Raw genomic sequence first — 22,253 nt, 5'->3', positions numbered from 1 at the left:
GTTTTCCTTTCGTTTGTAAATGAAAAGTGGTAGCATTTTTAGCCCTATTGTCAAATGCCCTCAAAATGTAGAATAATACTCACAAATAGAAAAAAATGGTTTCAGTAAAGATGAGAGACAAAATAGATGAAGAAAGACTCTGAGGGCAAGGATAAAATAAACCTTGTTTAATTTTCTGAGCCCATGGTTGGAATGAAATGTATGAGTTTAATCAGTGATATAATTGGTTTCATGTTAACTATGTGAGTCTAATTTTATTTTTCTAATAGGAGTGCAGTTCACCTTTCACACCTTCCATTTGGAAGATCATCATGACTACCTTCTAATCACAGAGAATCGCAGCTTCACTCAACCACTAGCACGCCTGACTGGTTCAGAACTTCCATCTCCAATCAATGCTGGTCTCTATGGAAATTTCAGGGCTCAATTGCGCTTTATTTCTGACTTTTCAATATCTTATGAAGGATTTAATATTTCTTTCTCGGGTAAGGGAACGAAACAAGCTTTTTTTTTTAGGTCGAAGAAAATGCGATAGTTACCTCAGAGAGAGTCACAAAGATGGGGCATGGTGAGAAGAAGAAATCCAAATATTACCTTTTTCTTTCTGATATGTATTTTTTTTTCTTTAAAAAAATATTTTGCAGTTGCTTTTGATGTTACTCCCATTACACAGATCTCAGTATGTCTACTGTACTGGTGTTGAAGAAAATTGTAATAAAAGTAAAGTATGTTATTTAACAGGAACATCACAGCACATCAGAGTGGTTTCAAGACCAATTGCAAGACATAATATTCCAAATAAACTCATAAGAAAATAGATCTTGTTTTCAGGGTGCAGAGCTTTTTGGATAATTTTATAAGTTGAACTCACATTCATTTATAGCTGTGATTGGAATCATAAACATGCCTCTCACAGATTCTGTTGAACATGTATGAGCATGATTATAAACTTCAACTGAATTGCTACCCTGTTTCCCCAAAAATAAGACATCCTCTGATAATAAACCCAATTGGGCTTTTGAGTGCATGCACTAAAATAAGCCTCCCCCTGAAAATAAGCCCTCTCTGAAAATTTAAATGCAGAGCTGGAAATCAGGTAAGACAGCAAGAGGAGCCCCATCTTGCTCCATGTGCCCCAAAATAATAAGACATCCCTGAAAATAGGGCCAAGCGGTTATTTCGGGGTTCAGAAAAATATATGACAGGGTCTTATTTTCGGAGAAACACAGTATTACTTATTTGACCATGCATGTGGTGGTTGGAATATCTGAAGACTAAGCTGATTTTCAGGTACACATGTGTTATCTATAATAAGATAGCAACACTTAATGATTTGGCCTGAGTTAGATCTTTGTCAGATGCTGAAACTTTTTAAATGAGGTGTTGATTTGCTTTTTTATTTCCATCTTAGAATACAATCTAGAACCATGTGAGGACCCTGGGACACCTCAATTTGGAAGTAGAATTGGATTTAACTTTGAAGTAGGAGATACTCTTACTTTCTCCTGTTCTTCTGGATACCGCTTAGAGGGAGCTTCAGAAATCATCTGCCTTGGTGGTGGCCGAAGAGTGTGGAGTGCACCTCTGCCCAGGTGTGTGGGTACGTGGTCAGCTGCTTTCATTTGCTTGTATGTGTAGTCATTGTCCATAAACTTGCAACTATACAGCATGTCTAAGCATGGTGCATACCTATTAGTTTTGGTACAATACAGTGTTTACATTTCTCATGTCTTTTCACTTTGATTTGTCAGGTATTTCTGGTTTAGTATGAAGTCCAATTTTGAGTTTTAATATTCAATTGTTCTATATAACTTTTCTTCTGTTTTATCAACTCGACCTCAAGGATGTGTTTAACATGGAAAGTTTTGAAAAAGTATCAAAATATCAGCTGTCACTTTTGTCTTTGTTCCAGAAGTACAGATGTTCCACAAATTTATTTGTATGGAATTTCTAGTCTTATGGGAGAAGAACAATATTCAGAAAGAAATAACATTTTCAGGATCAAGTAAACAAAGCCAGACCTGTCAAACTGTATAACAATATTTCTGTTTGAAATGAAATATATATCTATATTTTGCAAAGGTCCATTCACTGTATGCAGGATGCTAGATTGTCCTGGGCAGTTTCCTGAATGTGGAGAATAATTTAAAAGTAGACCATAGCCAAAATTATCCTGTTTCCAAATTATTCATTAGATGACTGGAACAGCATTGCCAATCTTCTAATGGAATAACTCAGTAATTAGCCTCTAATAAATCCAATCTGAAAATATTTAGAAATATCTCGAGTCTTGGTTATCATTTTGTGTCCAACCATATTTAATTAAAAGAAAATTCCAAAATACCTTGTTAGTGTTTATTGTCATTCATTTACCATTATTCTCCCTTAGAAACAATATATTATTTTAGCTGGACTTAATTTATATTGCCACATATTTTGGTAGCCATGAGGTAAAAAAAGATGTCTAAAAAGAGTGCAGAGAAGAGCAACAAAGGTGATTAGGGGACTAGAGGCTAAAACATATGAAGAATGGTTGCAGGAACTGGGTATGTCTATTATAATGAAAAGAAGGACTAGGGGAGACATGATAGCAGTCTTCCAATATTTCAGGGGCTGCCACAAAGAAGAGGGAGTCAAACCATTCTCCAAAGCACCTGAGGGTGGGACAAGAAACAATGGGTGGAAACTGATCAAGGAGAGAAGCAACTTAGAACTAAGAAGAAATTTCCAGACAGAACAATTAATCAGTGGAACAACTTGCCTCCAGAAGTTGTGAATGCTCCAACACTGGAAGTTTTTAAGATGATGTTGGATAACTATTTGGGTAGGGTTTCTTGCCTAAGCAGGGGGTTGGCCTAGAAGACCTCCAAGGTTCCTTCCAACTCCGTTATTCTATGATGATTTCTATGACATATAATATTTGATGTATCTTATACCTATAAGAAAACTTCTGTGTTTGTGTCTCTCTCTATGTGTCTTAATGGGAGTGAGACTTTTTCCACTTTCTCACTACAGTTTTTTTTTCACCAAGAATCCTTCAAATCAGTTTCAGTAGAAATGTCTGGAAGCCTACAGCTTCCAAAATGAATGACATGAAGGGTATTAGAGTTAAGCAGTGGGTAAAAACTGACAAAAAGGTGGTAGGTCTTGCCATAAAGGTCCTATGAGTCCTGTAACATATAATAATAATGACACTAATCCAACCACTGTACTCAGTAGAGGAATTTTAATCAAATCATGGCTGACCCACGGCTGTCAAGAACTTCGTTTAATTTCTTCTTCTGATTAGTTTTCTTTATAACAGTCTAAAGTAGGTTGCATTTTTAATCCTAAAATCCAATCTGTCTCTTATAATAACATTCTCTTTATGTTCTGGTTCACTGTTTCCCTTCACATTTTAAAACATGCCCAACATGGAGAAAAAAAGCCACATCTTCTTTACACTTTTAGAGTAGAGCTTTTATAGCTTTTTTTATTTAAAAAAATCTCAAATTTATAGCCCCTAAAGAATGGCAATTGAGCAAAAAGTTTTAATTTGAATTTCCTTGCTGAAACTATGTGGAAACCTAGAGGAAAGCTATAGAAAATCCAGACACTCGTAGAATTTGATTGATTGGACGAAGTGCGAAAATACAGTCTGGAAACAGTTCATACAAAATGATTCCAAAACTTATTTTAATTGATGAATAAGGAAATGCAGCTGATAAAATGATATTTTTTCTCTCTATGCAGAAGATCTAAACAGCCATGTTTTCTATACTTAGTTTTTAAAAAGCATGAAGCCTTGTGTATATACTATATGTAACATTCTCACTAGTATTTTAAAATAAATCTACCACACAAAATTAATGTTTGGAGGGTACTTTCTTCCCTCTGTGAGAAAACTGCTTGTTGAGATAATGTTATGTCAGAAACACTTGTTTTTATCTATAGTTTCATGCATGTGTTCAGACAACCGTTCAATGTGATAATAAATATAATCTTGTCCAGTGATAGCTTTGATATGTTATGATAGTGCTTGTTTAGATGTTTTTTTCTTATTATAAAAATACCCTTCTCTTCCTAGAATAAGGAAAGGTGGCTATAAATGGCCACAAACTAGTTAATCATCAGTTGAAAGGTTCATCATCAGATGTTTTCAGGGGTGATACAGAGTATAAGGAAGAATATCTTCATAAGCAAACTCTGTTACCAAAAACAAGTTATAAAACAGGTTTTCGGTTCACCAATAGACAGATAGTATCCAGAAGTGGCTCAGACAGATTCTTCCCTACTTTACAGGAATATAGAAGGTAGAAGAAGGTACAGTGGTATCGATACATGTTAATTGCTTCCAGATAATCCGACAAGTACTAGAAAGGACAAACCACATGATTTATTTATTTATTTGTCCTTTTGTTTTAGCTTGGAATAACTTTCTGGCTGTCCCTTTTCCTATGTCAGTGACCTTCTGAGCATGGTCGACTTCCTTTCCATCCTCTGTGGCTGTTCCCCTCCTTTTGCAGTAACTTTCCCAGAATGGCTGACTTCCTGTCTATTCTCTGCAGCCATCCTCCTCTTCCTATCGCAGTGGGTTGAGTACTAAACAAACACCAAATACTGGGACAATATTTTTGCATCAAAATGCATCCAGTGCCAAATTTGACGAGTTTTGAAGCAGTTGTGTACCGATGTACCACTGTATAGAATAAGATTTGTAAGATTGTTAGTATAGCCAACCTTATTAAATGTAGTCTTACGTTAAACCTAATGAGGTCTGGTCAAAAAAATTAAAATGGTGTGACATATATGAAAACCAGATGGACTGACAATCACATGATTTCACCCAGGATCTTGGCTTCTTCTTTTAGAAGAAGTGGATATCATAGATATTTGAAGGCTAGGCCTGATTATTATCTACTAGAGTATAAGGAAAGACAATGATTCCAGCATAAGCACCAAGAAAACTAGAAACAATTTTAAACAGCTATGTACTTCGATCTATTCTGCAAAGCCCCAGAAGGCAGGACAAGAAGCAATGGGTGGAAACTAATCAAGGAGAGAAGCAATTTAGAACTAAGGAGAAATTTCCTGACAGTTAGAACAATTAATCAGTGGAACAACTTGCCTCCAGAAGTTGTGAATGCTCCAACACTGGAAGTTTTTAAGATGATGTTGGATAACCATTTGTCTGAAGTGGTGTAAGGTTTCCTGCCTAGGCAGGTGGTTGGACTAGAAGACCTCCAAGGTCCCTTCCAACTCTGTTATTCTATTTTATTCTATTGTATTTCTCTTGAAGGAACCTTGCAAACATTTCAGGAAAATGAAATGAAATCAAAATGCTTAAAGGAGAGACGTTTTACTTAGGCTAATATGCTTTCAGAAGCATTATTAGGAAAGGGAGGCATCCAGATTATTTACATACATACATGCAATGATTTTCACAGCCCTACGTATTTTTTTACTGGAGTGGCCAAAATAAATGATATCCTAATTTTAGTGATGACTTTGAGTGAGGTGGCATTCTAGATCCCTGACTTTCCAAACTTCTATTGCCCTTCATTGTATTAATACTACTACCATTATTACAACCAGGTATTTTCATTACTCTCTTCTTTCTTTAACTACAGTGTAATTCATAAGGATAAATTACACTTCTCCTGCATTATAATCCCCTTTAATAAAGTATTCTCTAAAGTCATAGTTTCTGTTTTTTTATTCTTTTTTCCCCTATCAGTTTTGAAATACAACTCTTTCTTACCTGTCATTACTTCTGACATTCACCCCTGTGCTTAATTCTTTTGAATCAACAGTCTTTTTTTTTTTCTTTCCAATTCTGTACATCTCTCCCAAGGTATCACCATTTCTTTTTTATTTCTGCTTTCAGAAATTGTCCACAGAAATAAATAGAGGGGAAAATAAAACACAAGGGACACAATATAAAAGAAGAAGATGAAGAAGAATTTGAAAATGAACGTTGTTTTTTTTTTGTTCCTTAGAATTATATATCAGGAATTTTACGTTGACCAGTCAGGACAGTTATTAAATTGCAATGCAATTTCATGTATGTTTTCTATTCAGTTACACACTGAATTCTGTTTTACCTGCAGCTGAATGTGGAGCTTCTGCCACCACTAATGAAGGAATATTACTGTCCCCCAATTATCCCCTCAACTATGACAACAATCATGAATGTATTTACAGCATTCAGGTGCAAGCAGGGAAGGGAATTAATATTTCTGCCAGAACATTCCATTTAGCACAAGCAGATGTTCTTAAGGTATGTTGGATATTGGGAGGGTTGTATTTATTTCTGCAAATAGATGCCATTAATCAGGCTATCATAAATTATTTCAAGTTGACCAACAAGAAAAAAGTAAAATAAATTTTGCTTTTTATTTTTTTTAAATAGCTAAAACAATAAATAACAATGAGTTATTTTAAATTATTATTTTATTATGGATTTAGGCTGCATAAGGATGCATCTCTGCATATGTACACCTATATAATATATTAAGAGCAGTCTATACAGGTAATCCTCAATTTACAGCAAATTGTTTGGTTACAATGGCACTAAAAAAAAGAAACTTAAGACTGTTTTTCACACTTAAAAAGGTTGCAGGTTTCCATGGTTACCTGATCAAAATTCTGATGCTTGGCAACTAATTTGTATTTATGATGGATACAATGTCCCATAGTCATGTGATCCCCTTTTGACAAGCAAAGTCAATAGGGAAGATAGATTCACTTAACAACTATGTTGCTAACTTAACAACTGCAGAGTCAGGATTGGAAGCCATCTTTTGTATTAGGCCTTCAGACCTGCCACATTTACTACTGTGGGAAACCGGGAGGGGGGATTGCATGCAGACAGGGTGATATGTAGTCATAATAGCATTCCTTTCTCAAGACGTCAAGGACAACTTGCCCTGTACCTGGGAGCCTGGACCTGGGAGGTATCTCCAGTTGGGACAATGTGTGATTGGACCATGTGATGGACTTGTGGGTGTTTGGCAGGGACTTGAACTTTCTTTTGGGTGGGGAAAACCTGGAAACTTTCAGATTCGGCTTTTCCCAGATGTGCCAATATGACATCTCTAATAAAATGGAACTTTGAGAAAACTCAAGCCTCAGAGTTTTCTTTTGTTAGAGGTGTTACTTGGAATCCTGACAGTGATTCATTTAACAACTATGGCAAGGAAGATCATAAAATAGGGCACAAAACTGACTTAACACCTGTCTCTCTTAGCCACAGAAATGTTGGGTTCAATTGTGGTCGTAAGTCCAGGACTATCTGTACTGAATTTGTTTGCCTAACGGCAGCCAATACATTTTTTTTCAAATTTGCTAATAAGGATTGATTCAAGGAAAGTATGCTGCTAGACATCTTGGGGACCCAAATATTTTATGTATTGTCTTTTTAAGTATATATTTGTCTAACAATTAACATTAATATTGTAATCCTAAAGATTACATTACCTAGGGAGATTTGGGGTGCATTGAGGACCATATATGTGATAGTTTGAAATAACAAAGGTTATATCCCTATTCAGAAATATGTGTTAAAGGTTTTGGTGGAACTTATAAGAGAATTCTCTGTTTTATTTTATGAAAATTTTTTATTAGCAAATGATTCTTATTTAGATTTAAGGTGCAATTGATTTAAAAGTCTAAGAAAGGTTTTCTCAACAACAACAACTACTACTACTACTTTTGAAATGGGAGGACTTTAACTGCCAAAATTCAGGATTTCCCCAGCCAGTGAAGAATTCTGGGAGTTGGAGTCCACCAATCTTAACACTGTTGGAGTTGAGGAAACACTGGTCTAGGAAGATGCAGAACATTATACAGCACTAAAGAATGTCAAATTAAGTATCAAAGTAAAACTCTTCACAGAATTATTCCATCATTTCCAATCTGTTGAAATGAAACTTATTCTGAGTAAATTTACCCAGCCTTATGAGCTGAACTTTAACAGAATGTACATTTTGTGTATATAGTATAGTATAGGTACAGTTATATTTCATTATTCCAGAATGCTGCTATAAGCATTTTTATCATAAAAATATCAATCAGTTAATCATTCCATGAAAGATCATATTGACCACTGTTTAAAACGAAGTGGATAATGCCATATAGGGTATCCTTGAAAATATTCTTATTCTGGTCATGTTTGTTTTTCTTTATTTGCTTTCTTTGTTTGATATCTGAAGATTTAATGGGATTAAAACTAGCTTTGAGTTTTGAGATCAAAACAGAGGTGGGATATTAAAATGAAGGTGTTAATTGGATGACATCTGCATACTTTTCTGTAAAATAAATGCATCAGCAATCAGTTTATGGCACACTAACTCCTGGGTTTAAAGCAGAGGTGGTGGTGTTAGTTCATGCAAACCAGTTATTTAAAAACTCAATTTGATAAAATTTAACAGCCCAGACAAGAGTTTGAATTTGGACAAGATAGTTCTGGATCCATATTGATTTCAGGAAAAAGCTGTATCATTTTGATGTCCAGCAGTACTGTGGTCCTTGACTTACCACCAATATTAGGTAGGACCAGAATTTCTGTTGCTAAACAAAAGTGAGTTAAGTGCGTTGCACCCAATTTTACAACCCTTTTTGTTAAGCAACTCACTGCAGTTGTTAAGTGAACCAAGCAGTCAGAAACCAGCTGCGAAGGTTGCAAACGGTGATCATATGATCCCATCTTAAATGCAACCATCGTAAATACATGCCAGTTGCCAAACACTCATATTTTTTATCAGTGACCGAGAGGATGCTGGTCATAAGTGTGAGCATTGGTCATAAGTCACTTTGTTCAGTGTTATTGCAATGTTGAATGGTCATTAAATAAATAGCTGTAAGTTGAAGATAACTCCTTACTGAGCTCTGGATAATAAGACCTTTAGATATACAACAAATGTCTTGTTTCCCTTCCTAATTGAAATTTGAGTGGTATCTGAGCTACTCTTATTCATTTATTTATTTTATTTTATTTTATTTATTTATTTTGTCAAGCATGCATTTTATGACAGATACAAGTTTAAACATAATTATAAATACATGAAAAGGATACAAATAAAAGAAAACATTAGGACAGGGATGGTAGGCACGCTGGTGTACTTATGCACGCCCCTGACAGACCTCTTAAGAATGGAGTGAGGACTACAGTAGACAGTCTCCCAAAGAGCAGATGTCCATGGAGATAATCTTCTGTTGAGCTTCTTGCAACCAGAATTGAAGGTATACCTGTGGGCATGGACAAGGACAGTTTGGCCTGGGTTAAATTTGGGTTCCAGTTGAGGACTAACTGGGCACCCTCCACCCTGGAATCTAGAGGAAGAACTGCTTTAAACCTGAGGTTCTACCTATGCTTTCCTGGGAATACGTCTCATGGAATCTCATGAATCCTCATGTCCAGAGGTAGTTGTTGTTTAATGTACTGTATTTCATAAGTAATTGGTATGCTTGCATGATTTGATTATAAATATATGGAACCACACAAGGGTCAATTTTGTGTTTGCTGTAAATCTTGGAACAGGTCAATAATCTGGCATGACAGAGTTTCTAGGACTGTTCTTTATTGTGATTACCTAGAATAACAGAATCTCAATAGCCTCTTTAAGTTTTTCTCTGTCACATCTTATACTAAAGAAAATTGAGATGGAATTATTTTGAGTTTCTTTCTATTACTTCCTTCTTTCTAAAGACAGGATCATCTTGTCTGCCAGTCCCACCTTAATGATTCATTTATTCCTTTCCTTTTCTCAAGATTAAGCTCTATGTCACTTTACAGACTGTAGATAAATGTAAACTATCTCTTGAAATTTGGGGAAAGTTATTAGAGCCTTTGCTAAATTAATGCCATTTTTTAATTTAAAAAAACCCAACATCTAGTAATTGCATATTTATAACATCACATAAGTTTTAATAAAGTAACCCTCCCCCCCCCCTCTCTCTGTCCCTTCCTCCCTCCCTTTCTCTCACTCCTCTGTATGTTGTATGAACCAACATATCTGGCAGTTTATAATTCAGGGTTTTAGGTGAACCCATAAAATGGGTTAATTTAGTAACCAAGCTAAGTCTACGAAGTGAACATAATCCTTATCTTTTTAAGAATTTCTTGTGCTCCCCTTTTTTTCCAAGGATATCTGCAGGGGAGTGGAAATTGTTTAAGATAATAAATAAATTGGTACTTCAAAGCCAACCACGCAGCCTAGATGTCTAATTTGCATATAGATTACAATGTCCTTTAGACTTATAGCTAGTTTGTTTGCTAGTCCCACTGCAGTCATTTGCTTTGTTTTGATATCAGTATATGAATTAGTAAACTGTTTTCATAGAAATAAACTTCAGAGAGTCTTTTAATACGACTTGAAAAGAGAAAATGAGTGCCATCATTAAAATGCTGACTCTCAATGTAAACAGTTGTTTACAACTTGTGAGCTGAAGTGGAAGTCCTACCTTTGTCATGGATTTTTTTTAAAAAAAGTAATTTGGCATTTTTTAAAAAGTACTAAGGCTCTTGAGATAATATTCTGTGTTATCAAACTGAGTAAATTCAGCAGTCCTGATCTATCTCAGTTTTGTGTTTACTCTCTGTTTTGTGCTTATTGAAATTATCTAAAGTCAATTTGCTTTTTCAGATATACGATGGGAAAGATAATACAGCACATTTGCTGGGTGCATTTACTGGAGCTTCTCTAAGAGGACTAACACTGAGCAGTACTTCAAATCATCTTTGGCTTGAATTTAATTCAGATGCTGAGGGTACAGATGAAGGATTTCAGCTCGTATATACCAGTAAGTATTTCAGAAAGTAAAATAAAGAATCAAGTAAGAAATGATCATGACCTTTGTTTTGCTGTGGTAGCACAGTCGTTAGAATGCAATATTGTGAACTGACTCTGCCCACTGCCAGGAGTTTGATCCTGACCAGCTCAAGGTTGACTCAGCCTTCCATCCCTCTGATGTCGGTAAAATGAATACCCAGATTGTTGGGGGCAATATGTTGACATTGTAAATCACTCAGAGTGCTGTAAAGCACTGTGAAGCATAAATAAGTCTAAGTGCTATTACTATTGCTATAAACTTGATGAAAACAATGCACTCCAAGTTCATCAGAAATAATATTGAATAGACATTATTAGAAAGAGTTTCATAATATGTCATCCAAATGTATGCCCAAGTTAATATATATTGACTATTAACAATAAATATATAATAAGGCATAATATCAGAAAAAATATGATAAAGGGGATGTATATTTGATATTGCATGTTTTAACAGCAGCAAGAATTGTATTTGCACAACATTGGAAAAGTGAGGAAACATCTATGGAAGAAGATATAATTTTAAAAATATTGGACAGAAATGGACAGATTAACGCTGAAGATAAAAGAAAAAGAAGACACAGAATATTTTTGAATTTGGGATTGTTTTATCAATGGTTGGATAAAAGGGGTAGAAATTAGGAATTTAAGAAGTATTACTATGTAAACGAACTGACCCAGACAGTATGCTGTTGATTAAGCACATATTGTATGTAAAGAGAAAACAAATTATGATCAATTTGTCCAATGGATGGTCAAAATGTCTGGGCGGAGATAAAGAAGTCTTTTAAAATTTTCTATAAATTTTATCAATTTTTCTTTCATCGTCAAATCAAAATATTATAGTACACTAGCCTAGGAAATTAAATATCGACGCCTAGTGCTTTACAGCACTCTCTGGGTGGTTTAGAATGTCAGCATTATTTGCATATCGCTCCCAACAATCTGGGTCCTCATTTTACTGACCTTCAGAGGACAGAAAGCCGAATTAACCTCGAGCCCCTAAGGATCACACTCCAGACTGTGGGCAGAGTTAGTCTGCACTATGGCATTCTAACCACTGCACCACCAGGGCTCAAATGATACATACATGCATAGCTAGAAAAAAATAAATCATTGCATTAAACAGTCTACTTTTAAATTATGATCTATAATTTGGGGGAAAAAATCCTAGCTTGGATTTTAACACTGTTGATTTTCTTTCCTTCCTTTCATAGGTTTTGAACTTTCTCACTGTGAGGATCCAGGTGTTCCACAATTTGGATACAAAATCAGTGACCAAGGCCATTTTGCTGGCAGCACTATCATTTATGGATGTAATCCTGGTTACACTCTCCATGGAAGCAGTCTTCTAAAATGCATGACTGGAGAAAGGAGAACTTGGGATTATCCCCTGCCATCTTGTATCGGTAATCAGTTTCTTATTATCAGAAATATACTTCTATCACTTTCAATCAATCAGAATAGAACTTTCGAAGTCTTCTAGTCCAACCTCCTGCTCAAGCAGATTGGACTAGAAGACTTGGAAAGTTCTATTCTGATTGATTATTGTCTGACCATTTCAGACAAGTGACTATGTAGTCTCTTCTTAAAAACCTCCAGTGATGAAGCACCCAGAACATCTGATGGCAAGCTGTTCCACTGGTTAATTGTTTTCACTGTTAGGAAGTTTCTCCTTAATTCCAGGTGGCTTCTTTCCTTGATTAGTTCCATCCATTATTTCTTGTCTTGCCTTCTTGTGCTTTGGAAAATAAGTTGACCCCCTCCCCTTTGTGGCAACCTCTCAAATATTGGAATATATCATGTCCCCACTAGTCCTTCTTTTCCCTAGACTAGCTTTGCAAAGAAGTACTTTTATTCTTATTGTTCTTCACTTGGTGAACTTTTTTTTTCTTTTCTCTCAAAACAATGTTGTGAGGTAGGTTATACGGAAGGATGATGATTGCTCAAGTCCCAACTGACGTTTATGAATAAGAAGATATTTCAATCAAGTCTTTTTTTATTTTACTGACAAACTCCATCATAACCATGGAGTAGCATTGAATACACATTACACACACACACACACACACACACACACACACACACACACTTATATGTATGAGGAGATTCTGAAAATTGTTCTCCTAGAACATGAACACATTTTGTCTCTTCTTCATTCCTCTTTTTTATTCAAACATTTTTTTAAAAAAAAGTATAAAATACAAAAAAAACAAAACAAAGGAAATGAGTTAGAAAAAAAGGAAAGGGATAACTAAAAACATAGTGAGTACAAGCAACAAGAACAAACTATAAAACAAAGGAACTTCTGAGTTTCTTTGAAACAGAGAAAAACCTATAAATCAATGACTGCTTGAACTAGAGTGAACCTAACAAACAGTACTTCTATCATCATAAATAGATGTAATCATCAAAACCCAAAGTTAAAATCTCATTTTTTTTTCCTGCTGCACTTAAAGCATTCAAGATTTACTTGCTCTTCATCATTGTTTCAACAGTTAAAGGCGTCGAATGATTATATAAATAATTAGAAGGGTCGGATACTCTTTTATTTTCTCTTCGCCTATTGATCCCAATCAATATTGGAAATGGAGGAAAATGATATACACTCTGCATATTACAAGTAGTCCTCACTTACTGACCAGAATTGGGACCAGAAACTCCATGGCTAAACAAAGTAATTGTTAAAGGAAACATTACAACATTACCAAACTTATAATACCAGTTCTGACTGCAGTATTAAATTGCCACAGATCATTGGGTACTTAAGTCATTAATTGGCAATTTCCTATAACATTCCTCATTGATTTTGCTGTTTGGAACCCATCTGGGAAGGCCACAGATGGGCCTTCCCCCATCTGTGGCCTTCCCACAGATGGTTATAGGTTGATATTGTTATAGGTTTAGAATGAAACTCCTCCTATTCTACATGTTTCAGTTGCTGTAGAAACATCTTGATCAATATTTATCATAAATAATTGCAATTTTCCACTTTGTTTTTATCAGCTGAATGTGGAGGTCGTTTTAAAGGAGAATCTTCAGGAAGAATCTTGTCCCCCGGCTACCCCTTTCCTTATGATAATAATCTGCGTTGTACGTGGATAATCGAAGTAGATCCAGGAAACATTGTCAGGTACTCCAGGACAATCTTAACTGATAGACTAAGAAAAAAAAATATTTTGGAATACAAAAACTAAGAAATCTGTCTGGAATCCATTTATTACTGTAAATTTTCCCTTTTATTCAGAATTTAATGTTATATTAAAGTTATATTATTTGGAGAAAAAACAATATAAGTATAACTGGGATAGTGCTTGGCAGGTGGAGTATAGTAATTTTATCTTCTATATTATCTGGTGGGCTAAAATGATTTACCGCAGTTTTGGGTGAACAAACATTTGTTGCAAATCTGTATGGACTATTATAATTGGAGGGTTGGGTCTGGGTTGATGATTGATAAAAGGCTGATAGTTGTTTGGAATCTCTAAGACATAATGAATGGCTTCATTGATTTACTTTGCCTTCCTTCTGACTCCTTGTCCAGCTGTGGTAGCAGCTACAGAAGTCATTATACTTGAAGAGAAGCCTCATCTGACATTTTTGTTCAGTGCCAGAAGAAACTTTGGTGTATGCATTGCATGTACTGTACATCAAATGTTTTCTCACATTAGATCTACACAGGTAAAGGTAAAGGTTCCTTTTGCACACATGTGCTAGTCGTTCCTGACTCGAGGGGGCGGTACTCATCTCTGTTTCAAAGCCGAAGAGCCAGCGCTGCCCGAAGATGTCTCCGTGGTCATGTGGCTGGCATGACTAAATGCCAAAGGTGCACAGAACACTGCTACCTTCCCACCAAAGGTGGTCCCTATTTTTCTACTTGCATTTTTTACGTGCTTTTGAACTGCTAGGTTGGCAGAAGCTGGGACAGGTAATGGGTGCTACACGGCATTAGGGATTCGAACCACTGAACTGCTGACCTTTCGATCGACAAGTCTTAGCCATTGAGCTACCGCGTCCCTTTAGACCTACATAAGAATCTTCAAATCAAGGCATAAAGATCCATTGAGGAGAATCTCCAGTGAAGAAAACAATGCTGCTCATCACCTGAAAGGCAGACCTCTTTATGTAGACCTTTTAATTATCAATCAAGTATCTTTCTCCCCTACACAATCCCTTCTAAGCTGTAACTCCTAGTAGCATAGATTTAGTTGCAATTATTTAATTTATTTATTTGAATTGGACATTAATATTTGGTGTTTTTTTTAACAGCCTCCAATTTCTGGCATTTGATACTGAAGCCTCACATGATATCCTACGTGTCTGGGATGGACCCCCTGAAAATGACATGCTGTTGAAAGAAATTAGTGGCTCACTTATTCCAGAAGGCATCCACAGCACTCTAAACATAGTGACAATACAATTTGACACAGATTTCTATATCAGCAAATCTGGATTTGCCATTCAGTTTTCAAGTAAGTTAATATACACGTGTGGCTCTAAGTAGTCCAAAATCTAGATTTTTTTTAAAATGTTGCAAAAATTTCCTTCTAGATTATAGATTAATTAGCCAATGATTGTATATCTGTCTGGCTATCTGGTTTTCTTTGTCCCTTCCACCCTTGGTGACTGTTGTGTTCGGCAGCTCCCGGCAACAAGGGACGCTGCCCGGGGATTGACTAAGAGGTGTGGCCTCGTAAACGCGGCAGTATCTGTGTTTGCTATTGGTTGTGCTCTGACAGCTAGTTGGTATTTTAAGAGCTGTCATGTTACCTCAGAGTTAGCCCTGTTGTTTTTTCCAGCCTGTTGGCTCATAATAAAGGTTCTTGTTAACACCATCAGTCCCAGTTAATGCCTGCACTAAGAATATAATAGTGACCACAGTCTTTCCAAAGGCCAAAAAGATCAGGGCTGTGAAGACTCAGGATTAAAGTATGTCATAATTCAGACACTGACAAAGAGAAACCATAGTTCCTCAGTCCAAAGGTTGACCCTTTTAACAGAAGGGATCTGGAGAAATACTCTTGTAGGATATGGCAAGACAGGCAGAGATTCTCAGATATAGGCAGTCCCAGAATTAGCTTGGCTCTGCCTTATAAAAAGGTAAAGGTTCCCCTCGCACATATGTGCTAATCGTTCCTGACTCTAGGGGGCAGTGCTCATCTCCGTTTCAAAACCAAAAAGCCAGTGCTGTCCGAAGACATCTTCATGGTCATGTGGCTGGCATGACAGAATGCCAAAGGCGCACAGAATGTTGTTACCTTCCCACCAAAGGTGCTCCTTATTTTTCTACTTGTATTTTTTACGTGCTTTCGAACTGCTAGGTTGGCAGAAGCTGGGACAAGTAATGGGAGCTCATCCCGTTACATGGCACTAGGGATTCGAAATGCTGAACTGCTGACCTTTCAATCAACAACCTCAACGTCTTAGCCACTGAGCCACTGCGTCCCTCTGCCATATACAGGACTTTAAATTGCATCTGGAAGCATAACAATAGTATAAATCCAAATAAATCATGGACTTTCCAGAACGGTGTATACTGACTTAACTTATAGTGAAGAGGTCTAGAACTAGAAGACAGGTTTTCTTGGTTTTAGGCCCTATGTTATGTGGAACACTATCCCTAATAAGTAATTGGCTCTCTCTCTCTTTTTTTTTCATAATAGAAATCACTTTAAATTATCCTGTTTATATACATGACCCACAATTGGCCATCTAGGGGCAGTCTGTAAATCTTTTAAATTAAAATGAATTAAATAATACAACTTTGTTGTATTTCCCAAGTCATACAAGCCGACATAGATCAGTTTACTGCTTCTAATATTAAAATTAACACTTTCAAGATGAAGTTAGTTGATATATTAGTTGGTCTTTTCATATGATCTAATTTATTCCAGATTCCCAGATTTCTTTTTGATGAACAAAACTGTATTTTATTAAACTTCAAAAAAGTGTTTTCTTTTCTTCATCTAACTCAAATGCAGTATCATAATATCAAAGAACAAGACTACTCTGCCACAATTTCATTTTATCTTTCTTATTAATCCACTCTCTTTTGCTAATGTTTTCCCTTTCATTAAACTTATTTAAAGTTAACGTTTGATTCAGTGGAAGTACAAAATGCTCAGTGTGTGGCCAGACTGAAAATTAGTATGATTCAGTAGCTTTGATTGTTGACAATCAAACTTCTTTGAAGAGTCAGATTGCTGAATTTGTCTTCCCTATCTCATGAAAGACATGAAGAAATATATTGGGATACTTTTGAACCAAATTGTGCAGCAGCTTTGTGTCAGTCAGGCGTGTTCCAGGTTTGTGCTGCCAATACAATAAAATAATTAGAAGTCTTTTAAAGGAAGCAAAATTAGCAGAAAACTCAGGTTGAATAGATATATTGGTACATGACTAAATGTAGAATCTCTGTATAAAAGAAAACCAGACTTCTATCACAGTAAGAACTTCTGACCAATGTGGAGAACCTTTGCTCTAATTATCAGGCTTTCATATGCTGTCCAATACATGACATGAAAATTAAAGTGCATCTAAGTTTCAGCATACATCTACTTATTGATAATTAAACATTGATATCCTGTAACTTTTTTAGACCCAAATCATTAATTTGTGATGTTGATAGCAATCTGTTTGTATGATAGAAGATGCAGTTGTTAGTTTAGGGTAGGCATGGTGAAAAAAATCAAATTCACAGTCATGCTGGTGTGATTGAAACTCTGTGATGCTCTAAAAATGGCACCATCTTCAGAACTTCAAGTCACCATTGAGGTCAGCAACTTAATATTCTGATCACATCTTTTGAACATTCCTGCTGGAATTTGAACCAGCCATTGGGAGAATATGGTTTTTCCTGGCACACGGTGAGCACCAGCAAAGCTAACAAAGTATTGGCTTCAGTAGTTGAAGGAGATAGTGCCAAACAAATTACTCACATTTACCATTTTGTAATCTTTAGACTGGAATATTACATACAGGAAATGTGGACATGTGGAAATGATGGCAAAATAACAGATCACACAAAGAATAAACCAGGCTAAAGGTTTAATTCTTCTTAGAGCCTATGTGTTTCCTTGTTTGGAAAATTAAAACAGAACCAAATGCTAATCTCATCACGACTGCAGATGTACAATTGGAATTAGCAGATCTGCATGAAAATAATATGATATATATCAAACTCTGAACTTCTGTTTTTTAAACTAATAGATCCCACTACTATGATATGAAAAGCAGTTCAATCAACAAGTGTGTTTGTTTGTATCTGTCAAATGGTTAAGATGATGAATGTAACCATGAGATTACAGTTTTGTGCTTGACCAACAATGCACACAAACATAGGTGGTGCTTTCAACTGTTATGGCTGTGACTTGATTTTTTAAAAAAATAATACCTTATGGATAATCTGATTTAGTTTAAACTTTGTGGGTATTTTGCCTTGCATTTCTGCAGCCAGTTTTATTTCTATATTGAATAATGTTAACCACATTTAGTCAGAAGTGTTCTTCATAATACTGATTAACCCTGGTAAAATTGATGAAATGGATGAGATAAGAAGGAGTTGCTCACAAGATTGCTGAGATTTTCAATCATGCTGGCTAGCAAATATTACATGGGAAGTGGGGTGGAGGGTATATAAAAAAAAGCACAATAATTCATGAATAGGAAATGGTCCTGAATCTACGAGTAGAACCTTTCAAGGAAATGATTGAGAATTAGTCTTGGGAAAAAATGTTTAATATTTCATTTTAATAACTTTGGCAGCGGATAAAGCAATGTATTCATGCAATTTCATAATGGCATAAAGTTGGGAGTCATTGTTGAGACCGATAGTGCTGAGAGATTAGGCAGATAGAACTTCTTAGAATACAGTAATTGAAAGGGATAAAATTTCATCATACAAAGTACTTAAATGGAACTTTTCCTCTCCCCCTCTGTCTGTAATTGTATTTTGGAGATGGTAGACGTACAGGAGATCTTGGGATTTATCCATCATAGAATGATGAATCATGAATGTGAAGTAGCTACAAACAAAATAAATATTATTCTATAGTATATTAAATGAGTAATTCCAGGATGTGCAGGAAAATTTCAGTGGTACTCTGCAAAACATTTTGTCTTTAGTTCTTCGTGGAAACAGAGAAAGGGAAGGAAGGAAGGAAGGAAGGAAGGAAGGAAGGAAGGAAGGAAGGAAGGAAGGAAAGAAAGAAAGAAAGAAAGAAGGAAATATTTTGGTAAAAACAGCTGTCATTATATTTTATTCAATTTTCCAACAAGAAGTATGTGCAGCTATATTTAAACTTCAAATTAATCTACAGAATTTTTTGTCTAATTTTAAAAGTTTATAAAAGGTGACTCCGAAAAAGTATAGAGTACAGAGAATAGATACTGTAGAATAAATTAACAACAAAAGCTTCATGTAAAAAGCAGTCTTAAAGAGTAAAATAACCCAGAGTTTACAGATTGTTGAATCAATTGGGGATGTGATCTCACCTGGAAGTGCCTGATTTTCTGTCTTTGCAGAAAATGCTGCAAAAGATATTAAATAGGAATAGCACTTAGACTTATATACCGTTCCATAATGCTTTATAGCCATCTCAAAACGGTTTACAGAGTCAGCATATTTCCCCCAACAATCTGGGTCCTCATTTAACCAACCTTGGAAAGATGGAAGGCTGTGTCAACCTTGAGCCGGTCAGGTTTGAACTCCTGGCAGTGGGTAGCGTTAGCCTGCAATACTGCAATCCAGCCACTCTGCCATCATGGCTCCAAACACCCAATTAAGCATGGCATTTAAATTCAGGAAGTATGTGTAATCAGTCTTATGGATTTGTGGCTCCTTAGTTAAACACTGTGGTCTACAAGGGATATTCAGCAATGAATATTCTAACATTGTGGCCCAATTTCCACTATTAGTCCAAGAAAGAGAGTCCCCCGAATACATGAAAGGGATTTTAATTTTAGAAATAATCTTAAATATAATCCATTATGGAATTTTAAAGCAAAGAGGTGGTAATAAACATGATTCAAACAAGGAGTCCCCTAGTGAACTAAGAAAATGCACAAGCCATATTTTTATTTTCTGTTATGAAAACTGTGTATTTTAATGCTTTTCAGAATACTTTCTCCAAAGATAACTTGTAAGGAAAAAGTTGAAATATCAGAGAAAGAAAAAACATTTGAAAGTGGGAGAAAGCAGGTCAAATAAATATTTGTGTTTACAGGATAATAGTCCTTTCCCATTCCCAAATACAGCAAATATAGAAGGGAGGATCAGACCTACAGGGAGAAATAAAGTTAAAGAGGAGGTTTCCAATTTAAAAACACTGCAAAAGAGACAGGACTGAGAGTATTTTTCAAAGTAAGAATATATTTAATATTGTACCTGCTAACCTTCCATCAAGATATTTTCAGTGTACTGGGAACTGAAACACAGCAGCCATAAACACATATACACATACATACACTAATGCTTTATTTTATATACGTACCTACATGAAGGTAGTCCTTGACTTACAACCGTTCACTTAAAGGTAAAGGTAAAGGTTCCCCTTGCACATATGTGCTAGTTGTTCCTGACTCTAGGGGGCGGTGCTCATCTCTGTTTCAAAGCCAAAGAGCCAGCTCTGTCTGAAGACATCTCCATGATCATGTGGCCGGCATGACTAAACACCAAAGGCACACGGAACACCAAAGGTGGTCCCTATTTTTCTACTTGCATTTTTATGTGCTTTCGAACTGCTAGGTTGGCAGAAGCTGGGACAAGTAATGGAAGCTCAACCCATTACATGGCACTAGGGATTTGAACCACTGAACTGCCAACCTTTCAATCGACAAACTCAGCATCTTATCCACTGAGCCATTGCATCCCTTGCTCACTTAGGGACCATTCAATGTTACATCAGGTCTCCCAAAAGATACTTATGATTTGGTTCTAAAGTTCTAACACTCAAACAAATATATGTCTGCATTTCAAATTCTTGTGCTGCCCCACTCACCCACACGTATATGTCAGTGTTGGTGTAGAGAGAGCTTTATATTGTCTTTCCCCGAGCAATTTTGTCTCAGGTTTCAGCTAACCCACAGCTGCTAGATTAGAACAGCAATTGGCTGGAGACCAAGTAGATAACAAGGAAATGAACATATGGCAAAATCAAAACAGTCTTGGGAATAAAGGCTTTGCCTGGGTAATTTCAAAAGAGAAGCCAAAATCCAATCTGAGGTTTGGAGCCTCCAATTAGGTTTGTCAGCCAGTCCAATGGTCAGTGTCATGCCCCCATCATTGGAGTCTGAATCTGAGATGGAAGACGAACAGCTGACAGAGAGCGAAAGAGTGGCTCTGTTGGCTGTGGAGGAAACTGGGGAAGGGCAAAGTCAGACTGGGAAGAGCAGGGGAGAGATAGAACAAGGGAGAGGGGGTTCAGACGATGACCAAGGCCCACCTCCTCCTCATCCTAGGGCCGTGATAGTGAACCTATGGCATAGGTGGCATGGGGAGCTATATCTGTGGGCACATGAGCGTTGCCCTAGCTTAGCTCCAGCACGCATGTGCATGCCAGCCAGCTGATTTTCGGGCCTTCTGGGTCTACCGGAAGTCAAGAAATGGGCCATTTCCGGCCTCCAGAGGGCCTCCAGGGGGATGGGGAAGACCATTTTCGCCATTCCCAGGCTCCTAGAAAGCCTGTGGAGCCTGTGGAGGGTGAAAAAACGACCTACCGGGCCCACCGTTACATTGTGTGCCAAAAGCGGGGGAAGTGTGGGGGGGGGTCATGCACGCATGCACGGGGGATGGGGCATATTGAATTATGGTGTGGGCATGCACGTGCACGACCCCCCCACATTCCCCCTGCTTTTGGCACATGACAGCAAAAAGGTTAGCCATCACTGTCCTAGGGCATGCAGGAAAGAATGCAGAACAGAGCAACATGGGTTGCGTGACTTATGAGAAAGGAAAGGGCCCTATTCCCTTCACAAGGCATATCTGAGGATGGAGTTTAAGGGAGAGACACTTGGGAGAGGCATTTGTTGGGAACAATACTGAATTAATCTGGTGTTGAGAGTTGTGGCCTGCATTCCTGGCATTTCCTCCTGACTGTTTGGATTACTGCCGTGCTACTGTGTGCCTATCTTGTCTATCTTGCCTATCTTGTCTTGCTGGGATTATTCTTGCTGGGATTCATTATCTTGCCCTGCTGGAGTAACTGATTGCAGTCATTCTGTTTACAATGTTGGGACTGGAGTATCTGCAGGTTTGTGGAAGAGCTTTTCTCCAGGCCATAAAAGGGATGTTGGGGCACAGTTGGTGCCAATAAAGGGATTCATACCGGTTTTTTGGCTGTGTTGCCTGCGTGCCAGACCCTGGTCATCACAATCAGAGTTTCAGGGTTTCCAAGCAGAATTCACAGGAACAGACCAGGACAGGAAGTCAGAGGGTTGTTTCTA

The 22,253-nt window shown here is 36.8% G+C and overlaps 1 protein-coding gene across 3 annotated transcripts in view; it reads left to right on the top strand.

Moving 5' to 3' along the window:
* The window catches only part of CSMD3 (CUB and Sushi multiple domains 3), a 695,220-nt gene that overhangs the window by 467,261 nt on the left and 205,706 nt on the right, over positions 1–22,253 (top strand). For all 3 annotated transcript variants that reach the window (XM_034422197.2, XM_034422198.2, XM_034422199.2), the window contains 7 exons: positions 270–485; positions 1,412–1,600; positions 6,090–6,259; positions 10,626–10,782; positions 12,029–12,220; positions 13,818–13,944; positions 15,081–15,283. In XM_034422197.2, coding sequence (XP_034278088.1) covers positions 270–485; positions 1,412–1,600; positions 6,090–6,259; positions 10,626–10,782; positions 12,029–12,220; positions 13,818–13,944; positions 15,081–15,283 — 1,254 coding nt within the window. The remainder of the gene's footprint in view (positions 1–269; positions 486–1,411; positions 1,601–6,089; positions 6,260–10,625; positions 10,783–12,028; positions 12,221–13,817; positions 13,945–15,080; positions 15,284–22,253) is intronic.

Source organism: Pantherophis guttatus, chromosome 3, assembly GCF_059756535.1.
Source record: "Pantherophis guttatus breed Tessera chromosome 3, ASM5975653v1, whole genome shotgun sequence".
NCBI classification, from domain to species: domain Eukaryota; kingdom Metazoa; phylum Chordata; class Lepidosauria; order Squamata; family Colubridae; genus Pantherophis; species Pantherophis guttatus.
Note: the sequence above shows the minus strand (reverse complement) of the source record. Positions and strands in the feature narration are given on the sequence as shown.